This window comes from Salvelinus sp. IW2-2015, linkage group LG6.1 (assembly GCF_002910315.2).
Source record: "Salvelinus sp. IW2-2015 linkage group LG6.1, ASM291031v2, whole genome shotgun sequence".
NCBI classification, from domain to species: domain Eukaryota; kingdom Metazoa; phylum Chordata; class Actinopteri; order Salmoniformes; family Salmonidae; genus Salvelinus; species Salvelinus sp. IW2-2015.
Genome location: NC_036845.1, coordinates 25885094 through 25907359, shown reverse-complemented (window position 1 = coordinate 25907359; position 22266 = coordinate 25885094). Strand labels below are relative to the sequence as shown.

The 22266-nt window shown below is 42.4% G+C and overlaps 1 protein-coding gene across 10 annotated transcripts in view; it reads left to right on the top strand.

The window, feature by feature from the left end:
• Positions 1–11746: 11746 nt before the first annotated feature.
• The window catches only part of csnk1a1 (casein kinase 1, alpha 1), a 30514-nt gene continuing 19994 nt past the window's right edge, over positions 11747–22266 (top strand). For all 10 annotated transcript variants that reach the window (XR_011480059.1, XR_011480061.1, XR_011480060.1 and 7 more), the window contains exons 1-2: positions 11747–12468; positions 12995–13101. Coding sequence is in view for 5 of the 10 variants with exons in the window: in XM_070444101.1 (XP_070300202.1) it covers positions 12346–12468; positions 12995–13101 (230 nt within the window). In the remaining 5 variants the exon portion in view is untranslated. The remainder of the gene's footprint in view (positions 12469–12994; positions 13102–22266) is intronic.

Sequence of the window (22266 nt, the reverse complement as noted above, 5' to 3'; positions counted from 1 at the left end):
TAAGGCGGCACTTTAACTAGCATAGCCTTGTAGATGACCTGGAGCCAGTGGGTCTGACGACGAACATGTAGCGAGGGCAGCCGACTAGGGCATACAGGTCGCAGTGGTGGGTCGTATAAGGTGCTTTAGTAACAAAACGAATGGCACTGTGATAAACTGCATCCAGTTTGCTGAGTAGAGTGTTGGAAGCTATTTTGTAGATGACATCGCCGAAGTCGAGGATCGGTAGGATAGGCAGTTTTACTAGGGTAAGTTTGGCGGCGTGAGTGAAGAGGCTTTGTTGCGGAATAGAAAGACGATTCTTGATTTGATTTTGGATTGGAGATGTTTATATGAGTCTGGAAGGAGAGTTTGCAGTCTAGCCAGACACCTAGGTACTTATAGATGTCCACATATCTAGGTCGGAACCGTCCAGGTGGTGATGCTAGTCCGGCGTGCGGGTGCAGGCAGCGAACGGTTGAAAGCATGCATTTGGTTTTACTAGCGTTTAAGAGCAGTTGGAGGCCACGGAAGGAGTGTTGTATGGCATTGAAGCTCGTTTGGAGGTTAGATAGCACAGTGTCCAAGGAAGGCCGGAAGTATATAGAATGGTGTCGTCTGCGTAGAGGTGGATCAGGGAATCGCCCGCAGCAAGAGCAACATCATTGATGTATACAGAGAAAAGAGTCGGCCCGAGAATTGAACCCTGTGTACCCCCATAGAGACTGCCAGAGGACCGACAACATGCCCTCCGATTTGACACACTGAAACTCGGTCTGCAAAGTAGTTGGTGAACCAGGCAAGGCAGTCATTAGAAAAACCGAGGCTACTGAGTCTGCCGATAAGAATATGGTGATTGACAGAGTCGAAAGCCTTGGCCATTACATGAAGGTCAGTCAATTTGGAAAATGTCAAGAACTTTGAAAGTTTCTTAAAGTGCAGTCGCAAAAACCATCAAGCGCTATGTTGAAACTGGCTCTTGTGAGGACCGTGACAGGAATGGAAGACCCAGAGTCTGCTGCGTCTCTGCTGCAGAGGATAAGTTCATTAGAGTTACCAGTCTCAGAAATTGCAGCCCAAATAAATGCTCCACAGAGTTCAAGTAACCAACACATCTCAACTGTTCAGAAGAGACACTGAATCAAGCCTTCGTGGTTGAATTGCTGAAAAGAAACCACTACTAAAGGACACCAAAAAGAAGAGACTTGCTTGGGCCAAGAAACATGAGCAATAGACATTAGACCAGTGGAAATTTGTCCTTTGGTCTGGAGTCCAAATTGGAGATTTTTGGTTCTAACCGCCGTGTGTTTGTGAGACGTGGTGTGGGTGAACGGATGATATCCGCATGTGTATTTCCCACCGTGAAGCATGGAGGAGGAGATGTTATGGTGTGGGCGTGCTTTGCTGGTGACACTGTCGTGATCTATTTAGAATTCAATGCACACTTAACCAGCATGGCTACCACAGCATTCTGCAGCGATATGCCATCCTATCTGTTTTGAGCTTAGTGGGACTATCATTTGTTTTTCAACAGGACAAAGACCCAACACAGCTCCAGGCTGTGTAAGGGCTATTTTACAAGAAGGAGAGTGATGGAGTGCTGCATCAGAAGACCTAGCCATCACAATCACCCGAACTCAACCCAATTGATATGGTTTGGGATGAGTCGGACCGCAGAGTGAAGGAAAAGCAGCCATCAAATGCTCAGGAAAAGAATTCCAGGTGAAGCTGGTTGAGAGAATGCCAAGAGTGTGCAAAGCTGTCATGAAGGCAAATGGTGGCTATTTGAAGAATCTCACTTTTTTGGTTACTAAATGATTTCATATGTGTTATTTCATGGTCTTGATGTCTTCACTATTATTCAGCAATGTAAGCAAATTGTAAAAATAAAGAAAAACCCTTGAATGAGTAGGTGTTCTAAAACGTTTGACCTGTAGTGTAGGTCTTCGTCGTATCTGAGCCTATACCTCAGCCCTGGACTTGGCCACTGGATTTCCTTCAATGGCTGTGGTTGTATCCTTCCTTCACTGGCTGTCTGTGGCGCAGCAGTTGGTCACTTCTTGCTGAAATTGAAATGCTGTGTGTTGAAGTACTTGCAATTGAGTTGCTTCTGTGCTGAGCACATGCAGCTGACATCACAATATATCAGATGGCATATCCACCTTTAAAGACTTTTAGGGCAATTTACTTTAGACTGAGATGTAAGGATCTAAGCAGAAATGTTGATTGACAAGAATAAAATGCTCCCTCCAGTGACGACTCTAGTAGGCCAATACACGTGGACTACTGTATATTCTTAAAATTGACAACATTACAGTCAATTATGCATGTGGTTATAGGAATGAAGATAAACAATAATAATGATTTTGGATAACTTGACATACTCAACTCTGTCACAGTCTCACAACCCTGTTATGATCAAACAAGTACCGGGGTTGAGTGGGATGAGGTTTAGTTTTTTTTTAACTCAAAATGGCCGAAGCTCCTCATTTGGTGAAGAACAGGAGACCACATGGCATGCATGAAATTAAGAAATTACAAAACTATGACTTATCTTTATTTCATGTGACAGAGCTGAGTTGTTGAGCYCGACGACCCCAATCTAACAATAAATATCGATGAAATATAGATATAAAATTATTTGATAACTTTCCTGTCTTTGCACCAACAACACCTCTGCCACGCTGATCCTCAACATGTGGGCCCCACAAGGGTGGGTGATCAGCCCCCTCCTGTACTACCTGTTCACCCATGATTGCGTGGCCATGCATGTCTCCAATCATCAAGTTTGCTGACGACACAACAGTGGTAGGCCTGATTACCAACAACGACGAGACAGCCTACAGGGAGAAGGTGAGGGCTCTGGCAGAGTGGTGCCAGGAAAATAACCTCTCCCTCAACATCAACAAAATGAAGGAGCTGATCRTGGACTTCAGGAGACAGCAGAGAGAGCACGACAGGGCCACAGTGGTGAGGGTGAAAAGCTTCAAATTCCTCRCCGTGCACACCACTGACAACCTGAAATGGTCCTTTCACACAGACAGTGTGGTGAAGAAGGCACAACAGCGCCTATTCAACCTCAGGACACTGAAGAAATTTGGCTTGGCCACTAAGACCCTCAAGAACTTMTACAGATGCAACATTCAGTGCATCCTGTCAGGCTGTATCATCTCCTGGTATGGCAATTGCACCGTCTGTAACTGTAGGGCTCTCCAAAGGATGGTGCGGTCAGCCCAGCGCATCGCTGGGGGCACACTGCCTGCCCCCCAGGACATCTAGAGCACCTGGTGTCACAGGAAGGCCAAGAAGATCATCAAGAACCTCTCACCCGAGCCATGGCCTGTTCACCCCGCTACCATCTAGAAGGCGGAGACAGTATAGGTATATCAAAGCTGGGACCAAGTGACTGAAAAACAGCTTCCACCTCCATTACACACTCAGATTGTTAAATAGTCACCACTAGCCGGCCTCCGCCCAGTACCCTGCCCTGATCCTTAGTCACTGTTACTAGCCGGCTATCACCTGCTACTCTACTCTACTTCTTAGACACTGTTGCYCTATGTACATAGTCATTGAACACTGGTCCCGTTAATAATGTTTACATACTGTTTTACACACTTCATATGTGTATTCTAGTCAAGGCTCATCCTATATAACTACTGCTGTACACACCTTATCTATCCATATACTGCCTATACACACCGTTATATAAATACAGTATATAAACTCAGCAAAAAAAGAAACGTCCCTTATTCAGGACCATGTCTTTCAAAGATAATTGGTAAAAATCCAAATAACTTAACAGATGTTCATTGTAAATGGTTTAAACACTGTTTCCTATGCTTGTTCAATGAACCATAAACAATTAATGAACATGCACCTGTGGAACGGTCGTTAAGACACTAACAGCTTACAGACGGTAGGCAATTAAGGTCACAGTTATGAAAACTTAGGACACTAAAGAGGCCTTTCTACTGCCTCTGAAAAACACCAAAAGAAAGATGTCCAGGGTCCCTGCTCATCTGCGTGAACGTGCCTTAGGCATGCTGCAAGGAGGCATGACGACTGCAGATGTGGCCAGGGCAATAAATTGCAATGTCTGTACTGTGAGACGCCTAAGACAGCGCTACAGGGAGACAGGACGGACAGCTGATTGTCCTCACAGTGGCAGACCATTGTGTAACAACACCTGCACAGGATGGGTACATCCGAACATCACACCATCACAGGTACAGGATGGCAACAACAACTGCCCGAGTTACACCAGGAACGCACAATCCCTCCATCAGTGCTCAGACTGTCCGCAATAAGCTGAAACAGGCTGGACTGAGGGCTTGTAGGCCTGTTGTAAGGCAGGTCCTCACCAGACATCACCGGCAACAACATTGCCTATGGGCACAAACCCATCGTCGCTGGACCAGACAGGCCTGGCAAAAAGTGCTCTTCACTGACGAGTCGCAGTTTTGTCTCACCAAGGGTGATGGTCGGATTCACGTTTATTGTCGAAGGAATGAGCGTTACACCGAGGCCTGTACTCTGGAGCGGGATCGATTTGGAGGTGGAGGGTCCGTCATGGTCTGGGGCGGTGTGTCACAGCATCATCGGACTGAGCTTGTTGTCATTGCAGGCAATCTCAACGCTGTGTGTTACAGGGAAGACATCCTCCTTCCTCATGTGGTACCCTTCCTGCAGGCTCATCCTGACATGACCCTCCAGCATGACAATGCCACCAGCCATACTGCTCGTTCTGTGCGTGATTTCCTGCAAGACAGGAATGTCAGTGTTCTGCCATGGCCAGCGAAGAGCCCGGATCTCAATCCCATTGAGCATGTCTGGGACCTGTTGGATTGGAGGGTGAGGGCTAGGGCCATTCCCCCCAGAAATTTCAAAGAACTTGCAGGTGCCTTGGTGGAAGAGTGGGGTAACATCTCACAGCAATTAGTGGGGTACCATCTACTGTATCTTGCCTATGCCGTTCTGTACCATCACTCATTCATATATCTTTATGTACATATTCTTTATCCCTTTACACTTGTGTGTATAAGGTAGTAGTTGTGGAATTGTTAGGTTAGATTACTTGTTGGTTATTACTGCATTGTCGGAACTAGAAGCACAAGCATTTCGCTACACTCGCATTAACATCTGCTAACCATGTGTATGTGACAAATAACATTTGATTTGAACATTTCACATCTAGAACTGGCAAATCTGGTGCAATCCATGAGGTGGAGATGCACTGCAGTACTTAATGCAGCAGGTGGCCACACCAGATACTGACTGTTCTGTTACTTTTGATTTTGACCCCCCCCCCTTTGTTCAGGGACACATTATTCCATTTATGTTAGTCACATGTCTGTGATTTGTTCATACAAATATTTACACATGTTAAGTTTGCTGAAAATGAACGCAGTTGACAGTGAGAGGACGTTTCTTTTTTTGCTGAGTTTACAATCAGTGGCCAGTTTATTAGGTACACCAACCCGTTCCCGAAAATGGTTCGACTGAACATTAGAAAGGGCAAAAGTAGTGACTTAAGAGACTTTAAGCGTGGTATGATTGTCGGTGGTTCCAGTATCTCAGAATCGTCCAGCCTCCTGTGCTTTTCAAGCACGACAGTGTCTAGGGTTTTCCGAGAATGGTGCGACAAACAAAAACATCTAGTCAGCGGCAGTCCTGTGGGCGAAAACAGCTCAAAGGAGAATGGCAAGAATGGTGCAAGCTAACAGGCGGGCCACAAACAGGCAATTAACGGCGCAGTACAACAGTGGTGTGCAGAACGTCATCTCGGGAACGCATAACCCGTCGGTCATTCGGCTATTGAAGTAGAGGACCACACCAGGTTCCACTCCTATCAGCTAAAAACAAGATGTGGCTCCAGTGGGCATGCGATCACCAACACTGGACAGTTGAGGAGTGGAAAAACAATTGAATCCTGTTGCGTCATGCTGATGGCAGAGTCAGGATTTGGCGTAAGCAGCACGAGTCCATGGCCTCATCCTGCCTGGTGTCAATGGTACAGGCTGCTGTGGGGAATGCTTTCCTGGCACACATTAGGTCCCTTGATACCAATTGAGCAACGTTTACATGCCCCGAAGAATTCAGGCTGATATTTCTTAATTTCATTTTTGAGATTTGTGTGTATTGTTTTGTTAGGTACTGTATTACTCCACCGTTGGAGCTAGAAACATAATCATTTCACTGCACCCGCAATAACATCTGCAAAATATGCGTACACAACAATACAATTTTATTTTATTATTGTTCTTCCGACACAGCACACACTCAGTGGTGTAAGTGTGGCCATCGCTTCCACACACAGTATACAACTCTCTGGAGCACATGCTGCCTTCGTACACCTCGTACTGGGGCTATTTCAGGGAGGGGAAGAGCAGTCATTACTTTAATAGTGCTTTTTACACCCACATCCTCATATATATATTGTAAAGACATTGTTTCCATAGAGTAACTCTTTCCTAATGTATCTCACCTCTCCAGGCTGTGGCGGTCTCACTTAGTGGTGAAAACTGTACAAATGAAGAAGAAAGAAAAGGGTTTTCACTTTTTCCTTTCAGTATGGAAAAAAGGTTGGCTGATTGTTCAGATGAATGTTGCTGAACAACTGTGAACAGATGCCTTTTTGTTATTGATCTTTGAAACAACACATTCTACTTCTTAAAGACCTTATCGTTTTCCAGATGTGCTCGTGACAAGAGAGAATATCAACTGAAAAATCACTTCTCATTGTTCCTGGTTGAACTTCCTCAATGTTTTATCTTGTACCTCAATGATGATACAGCCAGTGTGGTCCATGCCAGTAATCCCAATGTCAAGGTATCTATCTTGGCAATAATTTTTCCTTGGGGTTACTGGCATGGGGTCTCAGACTATGTTATCCCTATTCTCACCAGTGTCCTGTGACACTGAGGGGAATATATCCCTACACAATGAACTGTCCCATAGTCAGCTTAATAAAAGCCCTAGGAAGTCTAGACAGAAATGCATGGGTAGACAAAATAATATCACCTCGTATTCTTTTGTTGTTGTTGCTCTGACTTGTTATTTGTGTGGGCTCTTAAACTGGGTATCCTATTCTAAATGTAGTAATCCTTAACATAATTGATCCGTGATCACTTGCTTATAGACTACAGTTCATTCTTACATTCAAATTGTCACATGCTTCATAAACAACAGCAATGCAGAGAGAAAGAAAATGGAGATATAATAGAAAAGTAATAACACGTAATAATAAAAGTAATAATAAATACACAATGAGTCACGATATCTTGGCCATATACACTGGGTACCTGTACCGAGTCGATTTGCAGGGGTACGAGGTAATTGAGGTAGATACACTACATTATCAAAAGTATGTGGACACCTGCTCGTCGAACTTCTCATTCCAAAATCATCGGCATTAATATGGAGTTGTTCCCCACTTTGCGGTTATAACGGCCTCTATTCTTCTGGGAAGGCTTTCCGCTAGATGTTGGAACAAGAGCATTAGTAAGGTCAGGCACTAACGTTAGACGATTAGGCCTGGATGGCAGTCGGCATTCCAATTAATCCCAAAGGTGTTCAATGGGGTTGAGGTCAGGGTTCTGTGCARGACAGTCAAGTTCTTCCACACCGATCTCAACAAACTATTTCTGTATGGACCTTGTATTGTGCACGGGGGCATTGTCATACTGAAACAGGAAGGGGCCTTCCCCAAACTGTTGCAACAAAGTCGGAAGTACAGAATCGTCTAGAATATCACTGTATGCTGTAGCGTTATCATTTCCCTTCACTAGACCCAAAAGGGCCTAGCCCGAACCATGAAAAACAGCCCCAGATCATTATTCCTCCTCCACCAAACTTTGCAGTTGGCAGTGTGCATTCAGGCAGGTAGCGTTTTCCTCGCATCCGCCAAACCCAGATTTGTCTGTCAGACTGCCAGATGGTGAAGGGTGATTCATCACTCCAGAGAACACGTTTCCACTACTCCAAAGTCCAATGGCGGCAAGCTTTACACCACTCCATCCAACGCTTGGCATTGCACATGGTGATCTTAGGCTTCTGTGCAGCTGCTCGGCCATGGAAACCCATTTCATGAAGCTTCCGACGAACAGTTATTGTGCTGACGCTGCTTCCAGAGGCAGTTTGGAACTCGGTAGTGACTGTTGCGACCGAGGACAGCTGATTTTTACACGCTACGCACTTCAGCACTCGGAAGTCCCGTTCTGTGAGCTTGTGTGGCCTACCACTTTGCGGCTGAGACATTTCTGCTCCCAGAGGTTTCCACTTCACAATAACAGCACTTACAATTCACCGGGGCAACTCTAGCAGGGCAGAAATGTTATGAACTGACTTGTTGGAAAGGTGGCATCCTATGACGGTGCTATCTTGAAAGTCACTGAGCTTATCAGTAAGGCCATTCTATTGCCAATGCTTGTCTGTGGAGATTGCATGGCTGTGTGCTCAATTTTATACACCTGTCAGCAACGGGTGTGGCTGAAATAGCCGAATCCTCTAATTTGAAGGGGTGTCCATATACTTTTGTATATATAGTGTATGTACATATAACTAGGAATAAAGTGACGAGGCAACAGGATAGATAATAAACAGTATCAGCAGTGAATGTGATGGGTCAAAAAAAACTGCAAAAACGATCAATACAGATAGTTTGGGAAACTATTAGGTTAAGTATTTAAATAACTATTTAGCAGTCTTATGGCTTGGAGGTAAAAGCTGTTCAGGGTCCAGTTGGTTCCAGACTTGGTGCATCGGTCCCGCTTGCTGTGTGGTAGCAGAGAGAACAGTCTATRATTTGGGTGGCTGACAGCGCCTGGTATAGAGGTCCTGGATGGCAGGCAGCTTGGCCCCAGTAATGTACTAGGCCATACGCACTACCCTCTGTAGCGCTTTGCGGTCGGATGCCAAGCAGTTGCCATACCAAGCAGTGATGCAGCCAGTCAAGATGCTCTCAATCGTGCAGCTGTAGGAACTTTGAGGATCTGAGGGCCCATGCCAAATCTTTCCAGCCTCCTGAGGGGGAAGAGGTGTTGTCGTGCCCTCCTCAGGACTGTGTTGGTGTGTGTGGACCATGATATATCCTTAGTGATGTGGACACTCGACCTCTCTGCTACAGCCCCGTTGATGTGAATGGGGGGCGTGCTCGGCCCTCCGTTTCCTGTAGTCAATGATCAACTCCTTTGTCTTGCTAACGTTGAGGGAGAGGTTGTTGTCCTGGCACCCCCTTGCAGGTCTCGGACCTCCTCTCTGGAGGCTGTCTCATTATCGTCTGTGATCCAGCCTCCCACAGTCCCAGGGTCCTTAGCTTAGAGATGAGCTTGGAGGGCACTATGGTGTTGAACTCTGAGCTGTAGTCAGTGAACAGCATTCTCACGTAGGTCCTTCTCTTGTCCAGGTTGGAGAGGGCCATGTGGAGTGCAATAGAGATTCCTTCATCTGTGGACCTGTTGGGGCGCTATGTGAATTGGAGTGGGTCCAGGGTGTCTGGGATGATGGTGATTGATGTAAGCCATGACCAGCCTTTCAAAGCATTTCATGGCAACAGATGTGAGTGCTACGGGGTGATAGTAATTTTTTACAGGTTACCATGGCGTTCTTGGGCACAGAAGTATGGTGATCTGCTTGAAACATGTAAGTACTGTATTACAGAGTTTGAAGAGTTGAAGATTTGCCTGATAATCCCCAAAACCTCATTGATCTAAGTATAGAATAAGTGAAATATTCCATGTAAAAAAGATGTATGTTACAACAGCTTGTAAGTGCTGTTGCTAGTTGGTTATGATAATGGCACTCACCAGAGTGAGAGAGAAGCATGGTAGCGCAGAGCAGTATTGTCAGCTTCATGGTCTCTGTGAAGATATAGCTTGGAGCTTGTGAGTCTGCAGATTTGTGTTTCCCTTGCCATCTAGTCTTCTTTTTATATGGGGCTTTTGTGGCTTGACCTGTTGGTCAAATACCACTCCTCCCACCTCTCCATCTCTCCTCCCAACTGGTCTGTTTATAATTGCCACTGAGTTTTTGCCGCAGAGCAGTGAGTTGGCCAGCAGAGGCCAATGTTGATGTTTTCCAATCTATTCGGTTGCTTCCTCACTCAACTTTGTCATCATGACTAAACATACAGATATCAATAGTGGGCCCGCAAGATAAAAAAAAAAAAAAAAAAATACTGCAGTTTGTGTTCTTGTGTATGTGTTCTGTTTTCATTTGCTCAATGCTTATTTAATCTCTGCAACAAAACTAACATGCAATATATATCTTCCCTTTTTCAATTCACATTGTCAGAATAGGGTATACTTATTTCTAAATAATAAGTATTATTCTATTGTGTCTGTATATGCAAACCCCAGTTTCACTATAAACTACCAAAGTGAACGACAGTTCAGTAGTAGATAATGAGAGACTTGAATGACTGGAAAAAGTTGGACTTGCTTCCTAAAGAGGACAATTGTGCTTTGAGACAGTAACAATGCAGCATGTCAGTTATCCTTTGTCAATGTAATTTGTAGTCCCGAAATTAAAACGTGCATCCACAAACGACTCCATTAGAAAGAAAACCAAGTCTCAGAAGACTTTGTACATTTTCAATTGAATAAGATAGTAGTGTATATTTTAGAATGAACAGACGAATCCGAGTAGGCTTAGTATGTACTGTAGGTTATTCATTTCTAAGGCATCTTTACAACAGGTCACATGCAGCAGGCTTTCTCTGAGTTCACCCCAAAAAAATTCTCTACTCAATTATCAGACGACTTTGGGGGTAGGCTTGTTCAATGAATGTTGGTATTTCATCAAAGAGTTAAGAGGGAGGATTTTTTTGGTCAAATTTGCATTTATTTTCTTTCACAAAACATATTTATAGGCTGTGACTCAGTGAGGTAATAGATGGCACCAGTGAACCGCTGTAACACCAGTGACACTTATTACAACTACGTCGTTAATACAGTAGCCTATGTCAAAACAACTGTCATCAAAATTGCAACACGGATATGATGATATACTCTCCGATTTGATATGGGGGCCTAGATTAAAAGGTAGATAGAGAGTGCTGCTTTTGATCTGAAAACATCAGTGGAAACTACTTGCTATCTTGCACACTAGTTACAATACATACATTGAACTTTAATATTTGCCCGATTTCAAGCAACGATAGTTATAATATGCTAAATGTTTTTTATTTTACTCATGTCCACTTGCTGGGCAAACCTTGCCGGGCTTGTACTAATGGCTGGAGCGGAATGGTATCAAATACACAATGTGTTTGATGCCATTTAATTTGCTCCGTTCCAGCCATTATTATGAGCCGTCCTCCCCTCAGCAGCCTCCACTGGTTTCTTAGCATGGTTGTCAACTGTACAGCAGACATGGGACATAAGTTACATATAATAGAGATTGTGGTGGTAGCTTCAGAGAAGTACTTGGGACTGCGAAGTTTTACTGCAGAAGAGTTGCAGGGGGTGTTGAGTGGTAGTGTTCTGTCCTCCCAGACCATTGGCCTGCAGTAACATTAGAATAGGATAAATAGTGGAATGGGGTGGTGGGTTTTTTACTGAGGGCTAATAGTTGGCAGGGTACTTTTCTTTTTTCCCAGTTGTTTTTACCGGAATGTAATGTACATAGAGGTAAGGTGAGCCGTGACTGGCCTCACAGTCCAGTACAGTAGGTGGCGGTGTAAGCACCTAAAAATTGGATGCGATCCGCCAATCCAATCCCAAAAAAGAAGAAGAACTAACCGTTTACGTCAAAGCTCGTCTCTGCCACTGCGCTCGCTCCCAGAAGCTAGCTAGCTAATCACCTCGAGACGGACGGTGGAATCAAAAGTAGTGACAAGAAGATGGCGGAGTGATTGGGTTGCGCTTTGAAGGAAAGCAGCGACCCTTGATTGTCCTAAAATATTCTACGAAGAAACGAGAATCACATCCAAATTGTAGCTATCTTCGGAAATTTGACAAACAAGAAGAATATTGCCCCTCTTGCGGAGGTGGTTCAAACAGATCGAACGGAATTTCGCAGTTCGATAGCTCTAGTGGGCTAACGTTAGCTAGCTACCCCGAGGCACTGGGCGACGGACATACTAGGCACATTAGGAGTGTTTTCAGAAGAATCGTGTTCCCTTTTTCGTGATGTGTTGGTTTTATTTTTTCCAAGATTTTTTACTAGCTAGCTAGCGAATAACGTCTGAAAATAAACACTGTTCTAGCTAGCTGGCTAACGTTGCCTTGTTTCAAGTACATCGCCCACGAGCAACCAGGACTTCTGTGTATGTTCTGATAACGAGCTGGCCGAGAAGGGAAACCGACGGCGCAGTCCCAGAAAATCCTATTTTAAACTGATCAAGAGTTGCTCGTGATTGAGGATATGGCAAGCAGCAGCGGCTCTAAAGCCGAATTTATTGTCGGTGGGAAATACAAGCTTGTCAGAAAAATTGGGTCTGGGTCATTTGGTGACATATACCTGGCGATCAACATCACAAATGGAGAGGTAAAAAAAAAAAMYCATTAAAATATAAATTTGACCAAGTGGGTAACTGTTAATTTTAAATGGTTAACCGTTTAGCTCTGTCAATCAACAGCCAAAGCTGACTCACCGAGATTTAACGGGTATATTCGTACGCGAAAAGTTTACCGTTTCAGAACCAACCGAAATGGGGAGTAATTAATGTGTATTTGTCCATTAGAAAATCTAGCTGTCGTTGCAAAAGTTTTCCGTTTGGAATAAACGGATTCTGTTGCTAAACGTTTTGCAACAGAATTGGCCGCATGAATACACCCCAGTAGATTGTTTAGCTAGCGTCAACGATGCTGAATGTTAGCTACGTTAGCCTAGCTAGCCAACTGTCATCTAAGATAGTAGATATTGGTTACAATAAACCGTGTAAAGAACGTTATTTTAGCATAGTAAATTAGGATTGCATGAATACATCTTTATTTAGTTAGCCAATTAGGCTAATGGAAATTAACTTGGATAGATTGTACTAAGCTACATAACTGCTCATTTTGTATTGCAGGAGGTAGCTGTAAAATTGGAATCTCAGAAAGCCAGACACCCACAGTTGTTATATGAAAGCAAACTGTACAAAATCTTACAAGGAGGAGTTGGAATCCCACACATAAGGTAATATACACGTAATTGTATTTTGAACACAGTTTAATATTTGAGATGTATGTGAAAATGAGACGAGGCATATATTTATCTAATATTTGTACAAAGTTACATCTTGCCTGCAAACACATTTCTAGTTTACTTTACCATATGCCAGCTGGCGCTACAAGCTAACGTTAGCTCGTATAGCTAACGTTAGCAAACTAGCTGGCAGTGCTTTCATCTCCTTGGCTTCATTATTTTCCTTGGTCTTTGCTTATTGAAACGTTGCACATTTACGTTTTAACTTTAAGATTATTCGAACGCAACATCCGTCATGAACCATGTAGGGTTGTTCACTGGTTCAGCATTTAAGAAACTATCATGCAATCAAAAATTCGTGGTTGGAAATGGCCGCTCCTCTTTTGTTTGTTCCAACATGTCTTCCTTCCCTGTTAGAAAATGGCGGCTCAGCGCTTGCGAAAACAACTATCTGGGCCTAGTGGTTTTGTCTCCTCAAGGTGACTTCAACGCTAAAGTGTTACCTATAACGTCAAACACCTTTAAGTATTTTATTTTAGGTTTTGTCGTTTACAAGGCCATTGATGAGTGAGACTTTGGTAATGACTTGGTTCACAGACACTGAATTTAGAATTGAGGCTGGCTGTTAACTGGATGTGCACTTTTAAAAGAGTAGAACTGAGTTGGGAACCATAGTTGAGAGTACTTATCCTTTCAACATATTTATTATCAGTGAAACGTGTTATGTATTTGTTTAGTTGTCATTTATTATGTGAATTTAGGGTGTTGTGACAAAATACACCTTGTTTGCATTTGACTTGGAAAATGACAAAAGGATACTATTACTAATGTGTGATTTCAATAAGTCGTCAAAGCTTCTGAACAAAGAAACAATCGCGTTGAAGTTTTGTACCTATTTGTTTTGATATGTGAGTAATGGCAAAGTCAATGCTATTTAATGCTGAATAGTTAATGCTCTGATTTAAGTTGGGCTGTCACAGTAGTGATGGTCAGGCTGGTCATTAGCCTCTGCTGCTTCAATGATTTAATGGAAGAAAGATGGGACTGCTGGCCCTGCCATGATCCTTCTGGATCAATTTTCTCCCACGTGAACTCACACCATGCCACAGGCATGTAGGGGCTTCTAACTATTTATGCACTACTGAAACATTTGCGATAGACATTTTGCCACACGATTGTATCTGCTATCCTCTCCAGGTTCCTGCCCTGGGTATTAACCTTGTAATGAATAAGGGAACACTGCCCTAAATGAGCAAGACAGCTTTGGTGATTAAGCAATAAGGTAAAGAGAATTTCTGAATAGGACATGCTAACGCCCTTAGATACTAGCGCAATAAGTACGCAGGCTAGTTTCACAGCCTACCTCCTTGGTTATGGAATTTAATCAAAGCCTTGGTTGGCAGGTTAGGTTTGCTTTGTGGTGGTGTACCCTGTGGACTGCCTGGATAAATAAGAAAGGAGGTTGTATAAGAGGATGATTCCTCTGTACAGTCATAGCCTGTTTGTTTTCAGGTATCATCAGCATGTGGCTGGTGCACCTTTCTAGTTCTGCGCTTGGGGCCATTCCTGTTATGGAACTCGCCTGAGGGTTCTGCAAACATTCTGGAGAACTGGCACCACTTAATTGACCTCAGGTTTTATGTGGTGGTGAGCCAAGTTATTGACATGAATATAATTCCATTCTATTACTGCCTAGTGAGTTTGTGCAAACAACTTTAACTTTAGTATAAATAAATAAAAAAGACCATCAGAAAGTCCACTGGAAACATATCCAAATGTCATCTGTGTGTTGGTATACTATAAAGTCTCAAATAACCGACTGTCCCCTTAAAAAATGTTTTTTTTGAGGAGATTGACGCTCCCTCGCATCACATGGGGATTTCATTTTGAGTATTGACTAGCTCCCAATGTGTGTATGCTAGAGACTTACCGTTTCTTGTAAAATAAAAATATATATAAAACAAAAGTGAGATTATGCTCACTCAGCTGTGCTTTAAAACAAATTATCTTTTACCGGTGTGATAATATAATTTCAAAATGGTCTGAGAAGAACAACATTGGCAGGGCAATTCATGCATAGCCAATATGCGGTGATAATGTATTGGGCCTATAGCCTACTGTAGTGGTTACTGTACCATCAACTGAATTTTGCTTTACCCGGAGTACCCCTGAATTACCCAATCATGTGCATTTTACCAGTAGGCCTATGGTCTCTTGAGTCTTCTCAAATACCCCCTCTGAATAGGCCAACTACTCCCAGTGGTCCTAGTACCCCTGGTTGGGAACTACTGACCTACTGCACAAACCTCACTGCTACATAACTCTTTTTACCAAAGGTGCATAGACTTCAATTTTTTTAAGTAATGTATAAAAAAAATCAGTGGTAGATCTCGGCTTGCATTTAGACTCAAAGTGATCTTGACTCATAAAAGGTTGGCGACCACTGCATTACAACATCCACAACTATTTGAGCTACAAACAAACCACAATTGGAAGATTACTCTCACGAGCACAACAATGTTAGTTTCGCTCTACGACATCCACAAGATTTACGGCAGTTGCCTGAACTCTGTCGCAGTCTTAATTTCGACAATGTCTTCTCACAAAATCGACTGTCCAGACCGAACAGTTGGCGCTACAAACTTTCACYAATTTCAAAAGGGGAGACTCCAATCAGCTTCAGGGGGTGGATCTGAAGTTAACCAGTACTGTGCTGTTAAAATGGCACAGCGTGCATAGGAGGTATGCAGCCTGAGTTCTTATCTCAGATGTATGACATGCACACTACTTATGGTTTATTTGACTGTCTGTTTTGCCATGTACAAATGCCTTATTCAATGCATTTCTGTGGGCTATAGCACAAAAAGCCAACTTCAACGTTTAATCTAATATCTATACAGTACCAGTCAAGTTTGGACACCTACTCAATCCAAGGTCTTTATTTTTTTTACTATTTTCTACATTGTAGAAATGATAGTGAAGACATCAAAACTATGAAATAATACACAGAATCATGTAACAAAAGTGTTCAACAAATCTAAATATATTTGAGATTCTTGGAAGTAGCCACCCTTTGTCTTGATGACAGCTTTGCACACTCATTGCATTCTCTCAACCAGCTTCATGAGGAATGCTTTTCCAATGGTCTTGAAGGAGTTCCCACATGCTGAGCACTTGTTGGCTGCTTTTCCTTCACTCTGCGGTCCAACTCATCCCAAACCATCTCAAATGGGTTGTGGTCGGGTGACTGGAGTCCAGGTCATCTGATGCAGCAGTCCATCACTCTCCTTGGTCAAATAGCCCTTACACAGCCTGGAGGTGTTGGGTCATTGTCCTGTTGAAAAACAAATGATAGTCCCACTAAGCGCAAACCAGATAGGATGGCGTATTGCTGCAGAATGCTGTGGTAGCCATGCTGGTTAAGTGTGGACCTTGGCATGGTGGATTACTGGTAACCTGGACTCTAGCGCTGCATTCTGTGAGTTAGCTACATACCATGTAGACCCGTTTTGTTAGCTAACTCCAGTCATGAATAGGCCCAGTCCTTGACTGTTGGCAGGTAAAGTGGAGGATTTTGAATTTGCATGAATGAAAGCAGTGGTTATCAGCTGGTCCCTCTAGCAGAGACTGGGACATACACAGGCCTTTTAAAGAATACTTGTTACATTTTATTAATCTTGCATTAATGTGCACTGCAGGGCAGTACAGACTTTAAGGCCTAGTGAGTAGTGTCACATGCTGTAAAGTGCGATCTTTCAATTTGGCTGTTTTAGAATTTTTGGAAAGGGTGTTACTGTAGGACCAAGCAACTTTTTCAAAGCCAGAAGAACCTGCTAAACAAGCCCCACCTACACCACACTACCTGGTGCAATTGTATGGCTGTGTTATAATCAACAAAGGGAAGTCTTGTGCTTGTGCATTCTCTTGAGTCCATTGAGATTGAAACCTTGCTCTTTTATTAATTCCACCTTCAAAAATGCAGGGCCCATCTAATCGTTATTGACATGTCTCTTGTTTCTTTCCTTAATTGAGTCCCTTTTTGTAGTTATATGTTGGATTGGGTCTCTTAAGCTTGGGTATCTACTGATATTATACCCATATTTCTCCTGTTTTTGTTTTTGAGCACCATGCTGTTGGCCTCTCTAAAAGAGGAAATTGGTCTGAGGCCTGTAGTTTCCTGTAATGTGTTTGCCTGAGCAGTTTTTATGAACAGTATTCAACTAGAGGATTGCTTATTGTGCTTGGACTCTAATTGACTGTAGTTTAACATGTAGCCTAGAAAGCATACACATTGTCTGTACAATTGTATATGGTTTGAGTAAAGAGTTGTCTGCCCTGATTTGCCAGGGTTCTTTGTATTGTCTTTTTTTCTCTGACTTTCTCCATGTTGCTCAAATGTAGCAGCACACCTTCAACATGGTTTATCAGCATATTTAGTTTTTCCTGTTTTGCGTTCTGAAGATTGGCATGTCTAAAATAGTTCTGTATCTGAATTGGCTATGACCTGGAATATTCCACTGACAATTCCAACATGGATCTACCCACCTCTAGAGCTTTGCATAGGCCTACCACATTTTACCACCATACGTTTTGGCAGCCACATGTTGGCTGTTATGTGCTTGGGAGGCTGCTGCCATCATGGATGGTCTTTTGAAATCGTGCTGTTGACCAACGCACTTAGTGCTCGACATTAACGCTTGTCCTCTTGTCTGGAACAAGTGAAAGAAACAAGAATATAGATTTGGGTTGTCCAAATGAAGTATATAAAAAATGACATCAACCTATTACTCTAAGAATTGTATCAGAGGCCAATATTGGATTAATATTCAAATCAATTTTTCATGTACATAAATAAAGCCTACATGTCAAAGTGTAGATGATATGCATATTGGCTACAGCCTCATGTCCAAACCAATGCTGACCTAGGGGAGGCACAAGAAAATGTAGCCAAAATTGACATCAAATATAGGCTATAAACACCAATCATGTTTGACAACCAATAATGAAGGATGATTGACATTAACGTCTAAAGGCTTGATTCTGTCGACATACTCGAGGCATGGCTTGTTCAGATGGTCACAAGACCGGAGAGTGAAGGACTGTCGGTGCCTGTTGCGCACCGCACATCACCCACTTTGAATCTGAGCGGAGGCGGTCACCATTTTGAAACTATTTAACCATCAACTTAATTGTTTAAAACTTGGACAATTTGTCATTTTATGAAGAATATATTACCTTGTTTCTAAGTAGCCAAGATAAGACCATAGATATGTTGAGGGAATTATTATATAAACATTTAGGCCTAATATGCCGTTTTTCTCATGCTATATTTGTTTTCAAATCTTTCTTTTTTTTCATTATTCAGCAGCCTAAGGCATAGTCCTAGTCATATAAGTCCCCTCTTTCTTAATTTTAATCTTTCACATGTAACCGATCGTGCGTGCAGTGCGATTTTGAAAAAGGTGTTTTCCGCTTATTGCCTTTTGGAACATTCCCGCATAGCCTACAGCCATATGCACATTGAGCTTATAATATGAAAAATATATATTTTTAGCAACATTTTAGGCTAAACAGTCTAATCTTTTACATCAGCCTCAATGGTAATTTAAAAAATATATCATAATTATGTGCAGTGGTTGTATGATGGTCTGTTTTTGAACTATTTTCTCCCGGGTGGCGCAGTGGTCTAGGGCACTGCATCGCAGTGCTAGCTGCGCCACCAGAGTCTCTGGGTTCGCGCCCAGGCTCTGTCGCAGCCGGCCGCAACCGGGAGATCCGTGGGGCGACGCACAATTGGCGACGCACAATTGGCATAGCGTCGTCCGGGTTAGGGAGGGTTTGGCCGGTAGGGAGGGTTTGGCCGGTAGGGATATCCTTGTCTCAGTATGTAAAAAATGTAATAAAATGTATGCACTCTAATGTAAGTCGCTCTGGATAAGAGCGTCTGCTAAATGACTAAAATGTAAATGTAATTTTATGAAGACAAATGTATTTGATTTCGATGTTGCAATTTTCAATTTTCAACTGAACAACCCATTACAAAATTTACGAATCGCCGATTCACTTTATTTTCCCCCTCATGTTTTTACTTTCTACCTTCCCAAATTACCTTGTGTTTTGTGACAACTGATGTGTCTTCTGCTTAAGTGTCGAACTAGGCATGTAACTGTGAGTCATTGATCAAGTAATTTTGCATGCTGAACAACCCAGGCAATATCAGTAGCCGCCTAGTAAAACAGTGAGCGTCTTCGTGCGCTGATCAAACGAGTGGTAGGCCGCATGTAACCTTCAGCATTCAAATGTTTAATGGCTTAAGCAATATTATTATTGGAATTGCAACTGTCATTTGCTTGGTTATTGTAATCAAATGCGCTGTTAACTGTTAGGCTACATTAGATTTTATTTCAAATGTTCTGGTTCACCATCAGCAATTGTTTTGCCTTAAACAATCAGTGTATATGGTCATTTTTTGAAATACTGGGTTAAGTTGATAATTTCATAACGGGCACAGCAATGGCTTTTTATACCCGCACTGCACAGGTCAAAGCAGGAGGAAAATAAATTCCAAACAGTCTAAACCATTCAAGTTTGAGAGGGTGAAATCCAAAGATGTTCTATATATATTCATTGGCTATGTAATTGTGAATTTAAGATAAATATTCATACATTACTAGCTCAAACACTTTGACTCTGCAAAATTGACTAATTAGTGGGTGATGGTGATTTCCAAATTACTGATGCATTCTGTTCATGGTGTCTTATAAACTTGGGCAATGTAATAAATGTTCAATACATTTAGTTTCCCTACTAAGTAAATTCTTTTAGGGGGTGACCTCACTGCAGTTCCCTCCCCCGACGTAGAATATCACTGAATTACATTATCCTGAAATTTACACACTATTTACTCCATCACCCTTGTTTGTTTCTGGTCCTTCTCTCCTCCAGACGTTGATGCTTTTGAAAACTGGGATTTACAGTTTCTTGCCCCCACAAATCAAATGACACTACYTTAAAATCGGTAAATTTAGATTTTTACATCATTGACCTTAAATTAATTGCATTTTCATCACTAATCAAAATGAAAAGCCATCAATAAATACATTTGCTCAAGAACATTTTTCCAATTATCTTTCTCAAAAACGTTTGTATATTCCCCCATACAATTTCTGAACATTGTTGAAAACCGTTATAATATCTGGATTCCGTCCTTGTTCTCCGCCGCAGATTTTTATAGGGACACCTGCTCATTGAACGTCTCATACCAAATCATGGGCATTAATATGGAGTTGGTCCCCCCATTGCTGCTATAACAGCTTCTACTTTTCTGCTAAGGCTTTCCCCTAGATGTTGGAACATTGCTGCAGGGACTTGCTTCCATTCAGCCATGAGCATTAGTGAGGTTGGTCACTGATGTTGGGCGATTAGGACTGGCTTCCAGTCGGAGTTCCAATTTATCCCAAAGGTGTTTGATGAGGTTGAGGTCAGGGGCTCTGTGCAGGCTTGTCAAGTTATTCCACACTGATCTCTACAAACCATTTCTGACCTCTTTGTGCATGGGGGCGTTGTCATGCAGAAACAGGAAAGAGCATTCCCCAAACTGTTGCCACAAAGTTGGAAGAACAGAATCTTCTAGAACAGGTATTCCCAAACTGGGGTAGCGCAATGTGAATCACATTTTCAAACTGCCCATTAGTGTTTTCCAATACATTTGGGTGAGTTTTTTTCTCTCTCCTGAGTAGCCTCGTTTCACTGCCAAAAATAAAAATTCAACCACCTGGTGTTTAGCGAAATAACACAATGTCAAATACAGGTAGCCTAGGCAATTAACATCCAATCACATTAACCGCTACACTCTCGCGGGAATTCCACTAACGGTCCGTATGTAGCCAAACGTAGCTGCTGCGCATGTTGTTATCTGTACTAATCAGGGCTCTATGCTAACCCCCCCCCCCCCCCCCCCCCCGCCGTACACCCCCCCCACCCCCCCCACAACAAAACACACAACACACAAAAAACAACAAAAAAAAAAAAAAAAAAAAAAAATTGGGGGCCCTTTTTTTTTACACCATAAAGGGGTTTAAAAGGAAAGGGCTCTTTCCACCCCCCCCCCCCCCCCCCCCCCAAGGAGTACATGTGCTCCTTTAATTAAAAAATGTAGGAGGACCCCAAAAAAATGAGGAACTAGTGAAAAATGTTCAAGTAACAGAGTTTATTAAACTTTCTAGGACACGCGTTCCGCTGAAAAGGCAGCGCGCGAAATTCAAAAATATTTTTTTAGAAATATTTCATTTTCACACATTAAGTCCAATACAGCAAATGAAAGATAAACATCTTGTTAATCTACCCATTGTGTCTGATTTAAGAAAAGAAAAAATAATGTTTTACAGTGAAAACACAGCCATTTTTCCCAGCAAAGATAGCTTTCACAAAACCCATAAATAGAGATAAAATGAATCACTAACCTTTGAACATCTTCATCAGATGACACTCATATGACATCATGTTACACAATACATTTATGTTTTGTTCGATAATGTGCATATTTATATCCACAAATCTCGGTTTACATTGGCGCCATGTTCAGAAATGCCTCCAAAATATCCGGAGTAATTACAGAGAGCCATGTCAAATAACAAAGATACATGTTTTACATATAATTGAAGATACACTGGTTCTTAATGCAACCGCTGTGTCAGATTTAAAAAATGTTTTATTAAAAAGCACACCATGCAATAATCTGAGACGGCGCTCAGATAGAAGCAGCATTGCTCCGCCATGTTGGAGTCAACAGAAATACGAAATTACATCATAAATATTCCCTTACCTTTGATCTTTCATCAGAATGCAGTGCCAGGAATCCTAGTTCCACAATAAATCGTTGTTTTGTTCCATAATGTCCATTACTTATGTCGAATTAGCAACTTTACCTAGCATGTKTAGTACATGTGTCCAAACACTTGCGCAATTGAACGCAAACGTCGGACGAAAACTTCCAAAAGTTATATTACAAGTCGAATAAACTGGTCAAACTTAGTTGAGAATCAATCTTCAGGATGTTGTTATCATATATATCCAATAACGTCCCAACCGGAGCATTTCTTCATGCCTGTAAAAGTAATGGCACACATTGACATCCCATGTCTAGCGTGCATGACC